Here is a 12,289-nt window from a genome sequence, read left to right as displayed (position 1 = left end):
ATATATATATATATATATATATATATATATATATATATATATATATATAGAGTAGGGACATTTATGTGGGGTAGGTATAGCCTTATATTTAGTTCATATGCCTATTTGCATTTTTCAGTCCATATCTCTGACCCCTGACTTAGTAATGATTGTCCCGTGCCCTACATGTCGTAATCTTGCTGTAGCTCCTTGTCCGTGAATTTCAGAGGAGCCCAGTAAGCAAATCACTGTCTTCTGATGTTTACTTCGCTCACAGGTGCGTGTTGATTTTTTGGATATAACGCGCATTTTGGATACAAAACGTATTGCTCACAAGAAAACGCCTGGTGTAGGCCCTCGGTAGGTTATTTGTATGAGAGAAAAGTGGCAGCCGCACACTACCGCCCTTTGTTAATACTGTTGTTCCGGTATCTCCGTGCTTGCATGCATCCACCCACCACCCATGTGTGTTCGTCACCACTCTCGGTAGATGCCATCAGCCACTGGTGACCGACCTATTCCCCACGAAAGGACAGGCTTGCTAAGACACAAGGAAAGATCAAGACTGCCTTGCAAATTGACCAGTTCTGGCGATGTGGGTAGCTGTGGTATTTGTGCCAGAGCTCAGTCGGCACTGAGGGAAACCTTCCAGGTCCAGACATTTATGAAAGCAAGGTACCTTGTGAAGTCTGGGGTGGTGTAGTTTCTGTGGATCCCAATACTTTTTCTTAACCAGAATGTCCTGCAAAAAACTTGTTTCTGTGAAGTGGTTTTTCGGTATCTGTGAGGATACATAAAATTCCTACCATCTAGTGTTCCCACACTTCTCTCAATAAAACCACTACTGCAAATGTTTTCCAAATATGTATGTAGTACATAAATTGCTGTTATGAGGTCCTATGAACTTAATTTGCTATAGCCATAAATTGGATAAAGTAGAATTTGAGAGGAGTCCATGCATTTCAAAAAGCAGATTCAAACCACACATCTTAAATTACAATATAGAACAATCTGAAAATGTTAGTTGATGATCTGCGTAGATGTCTAGAGAGGTCCATTATGATACAAATTCTTTCAGCCTCAAATGTCTTTTATTGTTGACGTATATTCTCAGTGTGTTAACCCTGGCAGTGTTAACTAGATATAAATCCATTTTTGAAAGATAGTCTCACTCGGGGTGACAAATGCAAAAACAGTTGATTTTGTGTTACAGCAAACAAATGATGGTCGGAATGCTGACAATGCAAACATTCTCACCCACGATGGATTTAGGCCCAGATCTCTGTACTGGGGTGAATGTATGACATTGTTCTGCATTCTGTCCAACTGTTTTTATATTTGGTTATTTCAGCATCATATTACTGCTATTCGGGGTATTTGCACCCCTCTGCATTAGGCACTTTAACCTAACAAACTATCTGACTCCAGCAAACAAAATTACATTCTGTAGAGCAGATACATTAACTCACCAGGCTATTTTTCACAATAGGCCAGTGTAGGCTGGAGCAATGTCAGTCAAATATAAATCGTACCTGGCTTGTGATAACTTGGCACCAGCACAAGAGGCTAATCAAAGAAGCATACCATATGGAATATGAAGTTTCCTGACTGAACATTGTTTCTGAATGACTGGTAGGAAAGTGGTTGCCACTACCCAAACCTATCAGGAATGGGAAATGTCATGAAAGTTGCTGGCTTAAGAACATGACTCAATGTCCTGTACAGTTGTGCAATCCCTTCCTACAGACCATTCTTGTTTGACACACCATATTTGAAAGGTGAAAAAGGGAGTTCAGCTAATGCCTATTGAATTATTTGCCTCTCAGCTGTCACAGCGAAATAGTGTTGATATCACCTTTCATATCAGCTCTTCACACCAAACACTGGCGTCCCACAGGGGTACATCATATCCCCTCTACTATTCAACATCTACTTAACTTAGTTACATAACCTGATTAAATCATTCAACCTCACCCGTTACAATTATGACGTACAAGCATTTAGACCATTCCTTTGCCACACGCCAAGTAGTTTTTATTGTCTTATTGTCTTAATTTTATTTATAACTGTCTTTTTACATTGCAACGATTTTAATTAATCTAACAGTTTTTTTACTTACCTGTTACAACTATGTAGATGGCACCCAATATATATTTTTTAAATGGATGGTCGAAGACCTTTACAATTTAAAACTTGTTGACTGACTTCAGGCCATAAACACATGGATCATTAATAACCATCTGAAGCTAAATACCGCTTAGGCAAAGCTTATGACCTGCAGACAATGACAAAAATACCTTTCTACTGCCATATGACCTGGGGCACATGAAGCTCCTCCAACAATATCAAGAGAAGTCCTAAACCTTGGAGTAACTATCATTTCAGACCTATATTAGACACCATATTTTAACATAAAACAGAGTGCCTTCTACACAATGAAAACATTGTTGTCATCTTGGATAATAACCGAAACCGCATGCCATCATCTCACTCGTAATCTCCAAGCCTATACCTTGGTGCACCCTCATTCATAATATACAAAATACAACTCCTCCAAAATATTGCTGCAGCATTTCTTTTCTGCATTCACTCAAGAGAACACATACACATGACTCCCATCTTGCAATCACTCCACTAGCTACCTACAGAAAAACTGACTATGTTCAAGGCAGTTTGCATTGTTCACAAGCCTCGAATGAAAAGGACAGTTAGACTACAAGCTGAAATCCTGCAATACAAACCAGTCTGGGCACTGCACTCCAGGCTTGCACCACTTATACCCCCTTACCATAAGAAATCCGTAGGACACACTGCTTTGTCAGTACTAGCCACCAAGCTCTGGAACACACTACCAGCCAGCATTAGAAGCATCCAGGAGCCTATAAACATCAGTTAGAAACATTGCTATTACGAAGATTACTACACCCCCACACATCCTGGCAACGGAACGTGGAAAGACAGTCACCCCCTCAAGCTCAATCTTTATCCTACAATACAGATTGGAAACCAGCAAACTAGTTTTGTTAACAAACTAAGTTAAGGAGAGCTGTCCTATGATTTTGGTGCATTACCAGATTTGCTAATGCTAGTAAACCTGTATATGTTCCAGAATGCTACGCCTTCCCCAGTGAGGCACAATAATGGGAAATGTATCTTTATTTCTACTCGTTACATGCACAAGAATGTAGCACACACAGGAGGAATATGTCTCAAAGATTTGTTTTTGTGCAGGAAGTTGCCCCTTCATGCACAAAAACGATCCTGCCTGTAAAACACTGACACCCTTGCACCTTGGTGCAAGGGTGCCTGTGTTTGCGCTAGGCTGCACATAGTGTGCCAGCGCTAGGCGACAGCAGAAATGTGCCATATCTTTATAAATATGGCGAATTTCTGCTCTTTCACGCAATGCAGTGCAGCAAGTTACCTTGATGAGGTGTGAAATGTAAGTAAATGTGCCCCAAAACCCAGTGCAGTAACCATCTAAGCAGACTATAATCATAAATACCATAAATGGGGCTTGCAGAGCTGTTTAAAGCTGCCAATGACTGAAAAACCATAAACGCTAGTTCATGCGTCTGTCTCTCACACCTCATCATCCACCACACTGCTACATGCTGCCACCCATAACACGATAACTGCGCCTTGGTGGTCATCACGCCCAACATGAAAACACTTTCTATATTGGGTCACAAACAAAGATAACACCCACACCACCCTATAGGGTGTAGGTTTCTTCCAATGTAGGTAAGCTCTTCAGTGCCACACATAGGTGTAGTAAGTCCTATACAAATTAGCAATACAATATTCATCTTTGTTTTGGTCCCCCTAAAATGTGTTTTTCCATCACACTTCAGAATTAATAAAATGTACTGCTGGTATATGTTGAAATTTGTGTACAGTTCATTTACAAGTATATTATGGTTTTTGTGAATTAGAAATTGATATCCTACAGTATTTATCTTTGCACTTCCTGTACATAATGCCACTGAAATCATAAGATTCTGCGGCCATGGAACTATTCGATTGTGCGGCTGCTGCTTTTTCATAATTATGAATGTATTGCTTTTGCCACATAATCCATAATCTGCAGCATATTCTACAGATTTTAACAAACTGATTTTGTTCCTAGCTGAAACAGATCAACATTTACAAAACATTTTGCAACATGTGCTGCAGTGCAAAGGAAGGTCTTTTCAAAAGGCCCTCTTTTAGTTATGCAGAACTGTATTTGGATGTGGAACTGGTATTAATGAAGTGAAGTCTTTGCCCCAACAGTGCTAAAGTGTAGATGATGTGTGGTGGAGAGATGCACACCTTTGTAATCTTGTTTTGTCAATCTTTTTTAACTGTTTATATGCTTCAGACCTATTATGGCGTGCAATGCGAGATACGCACTCCGTCCAATTGCGCTTGCAAATTAGAAATGAATACACGGGGACACTGTTGGATCCCTTTACACGCAGCACAGCCTTGCCCGTCGCTCCAATGAATCAAGTTTATCAATATATATTCTTCAATTTATGTACTCTTTAATACTGTTCCTTTTCTTCTCTTTCCATTTTTAATAGATTTATTTTTTGTTATGAAGAGGCACTCGCCATAATTAAGAAATTCAGAAATGAAGTAAACTCTGGTCTCTGACTGATGTTTTTAAAGTTATGCCTGTCACGATACCCCTGACTAAGGGGAAACCTTTTTACCGAAATGCATTGGTTGCATTTGTAAATAGTCGTGACATGTGGAAACACCTCCTGTTTGAAATTATTCTTGAAGCAAATTCGGGCATGGATAAAATAAATCGATTTAAAAATGGAAAGAAAATGAACAGTATTAAAGAGTACATGTAAAGGGATCTAACTGGGTCCCCGTGTATTCGTTTCTAAAGTGTAGATGACACCCGGGCCAAAGATTACTCTGACCTGGCCCAGCCCTCCAATCTCCCCCCCCCCCCCCCCCCCTCCTTTCACAGCTTTGCTGCTGCCAGTGCTTTAGCTTTACTGTGCTGCTATCATGCTGGCTTTGGACTGTGTGAGGAATTGAACTTCCTCCTGAACATATGTGATGTAATGTGGTTAGAAGATTGTAGTTCATCTGTCTTTTTTTACCTGTTGCTGAGGGACTCTAGTACTGCTGCCTGTGCCTCTCCACTTTTGTGTAAGGAATCATCTGTTGCTGATCATGCTGGACCTTCGATGTGCAGATGATGGTGCTGCTGATTGTCATGATTGTTATTAGTCAAAACTATTTATTTTATCCATGCTTGTTCTCTGCAGAGATTTGTATTTTGTAGTAAAGCCTCGAAGACGTTACGTTTAAAATGATTGTTGTTTTTTCTTTCCAAATTATTTTAAGATCTTCAAGAGTCAGTTGCCAGCTCTCATCCACAGGGTGCAAGACCAAAACAAAGTGTGTTGGGCCCTGTGCAGCTAAATTCATCCACAAACCACCAGTTGCCTTCTGAACACTCATCTTTGTTTACAAGAGACTCAAATAGAAGTTTTCGTAGGCAGTCTACTCCAAGAGAGGGAATCTCTTCCCAGGGAAGTGCACATTCTAGCTTTACTCATGTTAGGAATACTGATGGATATCCTTCAAGCAGCACACCAGTCCTTTTAAACTCTGCTGGAAGGTTATCCCCTTCTCGACAAACCAGATCTGTTGCTGAAGCTCCTACAGACACAGATGGAAGACGTACCACAAGGCACATATTATCACGTTTAGCTTCTAGTATGTCTTCCACCCTTTTTTCGCGAAGATCAAGCCAGGATTCTTTAAATGCAAGAGCACTTGATTCTGGGTATTCATATGTAGATCCAGTAGTTCAAGGTTCTATACCATCCAGTTCAACTCCTTCTAGCATGTCAAACCTTACTTCTACAGATGTTGGATCGTCTGAATCATCTCAGGGATTTGGATTCCTTAGACGAAGAAGATGGTGCTTGCCTACTGGATCTCAAAACCAGAGTGCCAATTCAGATACTGATCGATACAGAGGAGAAGAGCCTGAAGCCAGGACCACAAGTTCTTGGCTATCCTCTTCTTTTAGAAACCGTTGCACACCTTTGTTTTGCAGGCGCAGGAGAGAAGGTAGAGCTGAAACTCAAAGAATGTCTACCTCTGAAACTTCTAGATTACATCCCCTTTTTGGGAGATCATCAAGAGAAGTTAATCCAGAAGAAGCAGCAGCACAGTGCCTCAACAGAGCTGCTTCTACTGGATCTCCAGATTTGCATCAACTTTTTAGAAGGGAAGCTAGAGCAGCAGGACCTTCTGGAGAACCTGCACACCACTTAAATGGAGCTACTTCAGTTTTATTACCAGTACCGGAAATGCCTAGTACAAGCACTGCCACTTCCTTAGCCAGTGTTTCACAAAGGAGGAATGTAGGTCTCGCCGACGTATATCCGGATTCCTTATTCAGTTTTGCAGTTCCGCCTGGACTTGGTAGTTCCTCTCCGAACAATGTCATGATAACAGTGGATGTTTTCACCTCCGGGAGGACTCCAGGAGATGGTCACGTAACTGGCAAATCTCAATCATCAAGGGATCCTGAGAAATTGAAGAAGATTAAGGAGAGGTAAAAATGTTTTGTTTGTGAAAATGCTTTACATTTAAATTCAATAGATGTAATAACTGGCTAAAGTAAATATTGCTTAACATATGCAGCCGGAATTGAATACTGTTATTAATTCACTGCTGATAAAGTAAGTGTTCGAGGCATGTGAGTTGTAGATCACATGCTTTGCATACAGTTGCCATCTAGTGTTGCGTCCTGTTTGAAAGTTGTTTTTTCTTTCCAGTCACAAGGTAGGTGACTCCTTTCGGTGATGGTATGCATGGGCATCGACTCCATTGTTTTGGTTTTTTTTGCCATTGGGTTCGGACGTGTATTGCTGCGCTCCGGTTCGAAACCGTTCTTCGGGTGCCCCTCGGTGCGCAATCCACTCTACCTGCATCGGTATTGTTTCAAACGCGTATCCCACTTCTCCGCATATCGTATCTGTCGAGGAAAACCTCTATTTCGATCGAAGATCTTGTAGAAGGCCGTCTGGCCTGACCCCGTCGGTCCACTTTGCAGTCGATGGAACAGACTCATTCAAATTCTGCCCTCTGTGCCACGCCAAGTATCCACACACCGACTTGCACGAAGTGTGCAACTTGTGCTTGTCTCCGGAGCACAACGAACAGGACTGCGACTCGTGCAGATCGTTCCGATCGAAGAAAACCATCTCATAGTCTGTTGCGAGATGGAGTCAAAACGTCGAATACACGCCATACATCTTCGGCGAAGAATCCGAGAACTATTTCGGCACACAAGGGGCCGAGGAAGAACAAGAAAAACTTGTCTCCATTCCAGAATCTGACTCCGATATGGAAGAAGACTTGTTACAAAGTCTGGCACAGAGCCAAAACCTTCAGGCTCTAAGCTGAAAACCGCTTCGGAGCAGAGATCGTTGACACCGAATACTATGCCTCCTTCGGCTCCAAAACCTTCTGCGCCGAAAAGTCTTTCTACCTTGGCACCAAAATCTTCGGTACGGAAACCTAAAACTGTTCCTCCGGAGCTACCGGGTCTGATTTTCGATGCACCAGCACCCAAATTGGACCCAGAACAAAATGAACTTTACCTAATTCCAGAAACAGGACGTGTTCTTACTAAATTGCCTCTCAAACACAAACCGGAGTCTGAGGACACCACTTACTATATTCCTTTGAAGAGGAAGAATGTAGGTACTAACCCCTCTTCACCACGTTCCCCCTACACCAACTTCTCCATCTTTGCATCATTTACTGATTACAACAACTAACTCTCCTCCACCACCACCTGATGATGATGATTGGGGGCGGCGGGGGGGGGGGGGAGGGGAGGGGGAGAGGAGGGGGAGAGACCATATTTTACCAAAGGACCCCTGGAAGGATTATTATAACCCTGATCACCTGCAGATAATGACCCGGATCTTTACCCTGTAAAGCCTTCCCCTCCTGACTACAATGTAGGGTATCTAGGGCTGCAGAATATCATGGGGTACAGTTACACTAGGTATCTCTAGAGGAAGATTTCATATTTGAAACGCTCATTAGCACACAAAGGGATAGCCACATTTTACCTATCCTTAAAGGTATTATGAGATGTGCAGATGAGATCTTCAAAGACCCAGTGCATGCTCGCATTCTCACCCCCAGAATTTATAAATATAAACCTGCTCCCTCAGATCCGGTCTTTATTAAAGGACAGTTACCACTAGACACCTTGGTGGTCTCAAATGCCCAGAAACTGGCCAATTCATAGACTACAGGGGATGCTCCTCCTCCAGACAAGGAGTCAAAACTATTACTCCTCTAGTAAACGAGTAGCCGCCCAATCAGCAAATCATTTGTGCATTGCCAACACCCAGGCCCTGCTAGCCAGATGATAGAGAAATCTGGGACGAAATGGAACTTTTGCTACAACACCTCCCAGATGAGCACAAAGCAAAAGCCCAAGATTTAGTGCAGGAAGGGAAGCTCCTATCCAATTCGATGAATTCCAGACATGCATGGTTGAGGATTTCTGTTTTCAAACCCAAAGTAGAATAGTCTATTTTAAATACTCCTTTTGACAAGGGACATCTCTTCAGGCCGGAAGTAGATAAGTCATTAGAAGAAAAATTAAAAAAGACAGAGGTAGCCAAGTCTATGGGAGCTCTGCAGTCTCCCTCTAATCGGGGCTTCTTTTGTCGCTCCTTCTACCATGGAGGGTCGAAAACCATGTCCTCAGACAATACTGCCAACTCTTACAAAGACAACAATCAATCTTGCTCTACAATGGGCATCTTTAGAGGAGGATATAGAGGTAACAAGGGTCGAGGCAGGAGTTCCACATCACTTAATCCTCCTCCCCCCCCCCCCCCCCCCCCCCACAAGCAGTGACTTGCCTACACTTCCCCCTGATCATTTAACACCTGTCGGGGGACGTCTTCTACAATTTCTCCCCATGTTGGAAATTATCCAACATGGTTATTGCATGGAAATTTCCAACAATCCTCCAAACATACCACCACGTTCTCACAATGTCACCAGAACATTTACATCTACTTCAGCGAGAGGTCCAGTCTCTCCTCTCCAAAGGAGCCATAGAACCTGTGCCGTTACAACATTATGGGACAGGCGTGTACTCCCTATACTTTCTCATCCCCAAAAAGGACTGCTCCTTGAGACCTATTCTAGACATCCGAGAACTAAACTTCTACATAATTTCAGACCATTTATACATGGTGATACTTTAACAAGTGCTCCCACTTCTACAGCAGGGCGATTTTATGTCTGCTCTAGACTTAAGACGCATAATTCCACATTCCAATTCATCCCGCTAATCGCAAATGCATCAGATTCATGATAGCTGGTCATCATTACCAATTCAAAGTACTACCGTTTGGAGTCACCACTTCTCCCTGAGAAGACAACACATCCATGTCTTCCCATACCTAGACGACTTCCTCATCAAAGCCAGCACTTACCAAATGTGTCCCAAACACACTCAAACCACTATTCACTTACTTCTCCAACTAAGACTTACAGTGAATGTGTTGAAATCTCATCTACTTCCTTCCACTACACAAACGTATCTGGGAGCCACAATAGAAGCTCACAAAGCTCTAGCCTCTCCCACTACAGCCAGGATTCACAGTATTCAGTCCCATCTCACTCAATTTTAACCCAACCAATCACTGCCAGTAAAAGTATTCATGCAACTGCTAGGGATGATGGCGTCTTGCATTATAATGGTGCCCCAACTAAGACTTCAAATGCGTCCTCTTCAAGAATGCTTAGCAAGTCAGTGGAACCAGTTGCAATGTCAGTTGACCGATCTAGTGAGGGTGGATGCCTGCACCCGTCGCTCTCTACAGTGCTGGAACCCACAAAATGTGTCCAAAGGGCGGCCCTATCTCGACCCTGTTCCACAGACCGTGCTAACAGCAGACGCATCGCTCACTGGTTTGGGCGCTCATCTACAAAGTGACACAATCCAAGGATTATGGACTCTAAAATACAAGAGCCTCCATATGTATCACCTAGAGCTACTAGCAGAGTTTCTAGCGGTCAAAGCCTTTCCAACTCACCTAATAGCAAAACTGTCTTTGTCCACACAGACAACATGACAGTTATATACTATATACAAAAACCGGGGGGAACACACACACTCCAACTGTCGCACCTAGCACAAGCCATTTGGAAATGTGCCATACAGCACAAAATTGAGCTCCTAGCAGAACATCTTGCAGGAGTAAACAATCAATTTGCAGACCTTCTCGTTAGACAGACAGCATATCTACGAGTGGGAACTTGATCCCCAAATTCTTCTTCCCTACTTTCAGGATTGGGAATTTCCTCACAACATCTCAAAACTGAAAATGGCCAAGCTTCGCCTCCAGGTTCCCACACCCGCTCTCCAAAGGCAATGGAAGAACTGGCCAGGGATATTTGCCTGCGCTTTTCCGCTTACCACTCATTCTGCTGGTAGTTTTAGAGCTCAGACAATCATCCATCAAACTCATTCTCCTAGCTCCCACATGGGCACGTCAACCTTGGTTCACCACCCTGCTAGAGTTCTCAGTCGTTCCACACCAAAAACTGCATCTCAACTCCAGTCTCCTCACTCAGAGCCAAGGAGAATCAGGCATCCAAATCCCAAGGAACTCAACCTGGCGATATTGCTCCTGAAGTCATAGTTTGGTTTTTTACTACCAGACTGTATGAATATCCTAAAGGAGGCTAGGAGCCCTACTACTAGGGCATGTTATGCAGCAAAGTGGAAGTGTTTTGTTATGTACTGTAACAATAACCATATCAATCCCCTTGATGCTTCAGTACAAATCATCTGTTATCTTTCACTTACAGCAATCTGGATTAGCTTGTATAACCATTTGATTGCATTTAGCAGCAGTAGCTGCATACTTACAAAACAGACAACACTTCTCTCTATTAGTATAAAGTACCAGTGATTAAAGCCTTTATGGAAGGACTTAAAAGAATAATACCACCAAGATCTCCTGCTGCACCAGTATGGAACTTTAACATAGTCCTTACGAGGCTAATGGGGCCACCTTTTGAACCAATGCACAAGTGTCCACTACAATTGCTCATGGAAGGTTGCTTTTCTTATTGCAATCAGTTCCTTAAGGAGAGTTGGTGAACTCCAGGCACTAACTATACGAGAACCTTTTTTTTCAACATCACAAAGACAAGGTGGTTCTTCGAACCAATCCCAAAAGTGGTTTCTGCTTTTCACATCAATCAGTTGTTACCTGTGTTCTTTCCTCAACCTCATTCTGTAGCAGAACGAGCTCTACACACATTAGATGTTAGAAAAGCTCTGTTATATTATGTAGAAAGAACAAAGGGTTTTCGTAAAACAAAGCAGCTCTTTGTTGCTTTTTCCCCTCCACACAAAGGCAATTCCATTTCTAAATCCGGTATTGCAAGATGTATTGTTAAATGTATCCAAACATGTTCAAAAAGAACATTGCTAATACCCCCTAGAGCGCATTCCACCCACAAAATAGGGGCTACTATGGCCTTCTTGGGGAATGTTCCCTTAACAGACATCTAAGTCAGCAACATGGTCTGCACCGCATACATTCACCAGACACTATTGTGTAGATGTTAGCGAGGCAACAAGCTAATGTTGGCCAGGCAGTACTTTAAACACTTTTTCGAACAGCTACAGGTTAGCCACCGCTTTAAGAGAATACTGGTGTATAGTCTATGCAAAGCATGTGATCTACAGCTCCCATGCCTCGAACAGAAAATGTTATTTACCCAGTAAGCATCTGTTCCTGGCATGTAGAGCTGTAGATTCACATGTGCCCACCCGGGTACCAATACCTGTTGCAGTTTTCTTACTTTACATACATGTGCATGTACCAGGAGTGGCTGCTGCCTCCTTTGAGCGTGGGGACTATGCCCTTTGAAGTTTCCTCCCTGATTTATCACAAATGTAAATTTGGATGGCACATAAATCCTTTATGTAATTATGTACCATCCGGGTCCACATTGGTGAGATTAATACATTCCAGTACACATTGTATTGCAAAGTTAACAGGTTTTCCTGTGCCTTGCTGTCACTCTCCGATCATTACTTAGTGAGGGTCACGTAGTAATGTGGCACTTTACACAGACATGCGCTAGGGCGCATGAGCCAACCATCGCTGACGGGCTTACCTTGTACCAGCCCTGGCCTTCCATGATCAGGGGCCTTCGGGGTCCACCCCCACATGACGCACGTAACCCATACTTTTTAAGGCAGCCCGAGCGTTTTCAGCAACAGCCC

At 42.8% G+C, this 12,289-nt stretch overlaps 1 protein-coding gene across 4 annotated transcripts in view; it reads left to right on the top strand.

Moving 5' to 3' along the window:
• MARCHF7 (membrane associated ring-CH-type finger 7) overlaps nucleotides 1-12,289 on the top strand; it is a 398,067-nt gene that overhangs the window by 183,537 nt on the left and 202,241 nt on the right. For all 4 annotated transcript variants that reach the window (XM_085645470.1, XM_085645468.1, XM_085645467.1 and 1 more), the window contains one exon: nucleotides 5,332-6,556. In XM_085645470.1, the coding sequence (XP_085501596.1) occupies nucleotides 5,332-6,556 (1,225 nt within the window). The remainder of the gene's footprint in view (nucleotides 1-5,331; nucleotides 6,557-12,289) is intronic.

This window comes from Triturus cristatus, chromosome 3_1, assembly GCF_964204655.1.
Source record: "Triturus cristatus chromosome 3_1, aTriCri1.1, whole genome shotgun sequence".
NCBI classification, from domain to species: domain Eukaryota; kingdom Metazoa; phylum Chordata; class Amphibia; order Caudata; family Salamandridae; genus Triturus; species Triturus cristatus.
The sequence above is the reverse complement of the archived record's forward strand: the minus strand, read 5'-3'. Positions and strand labels throughout refer to the sequence as shown.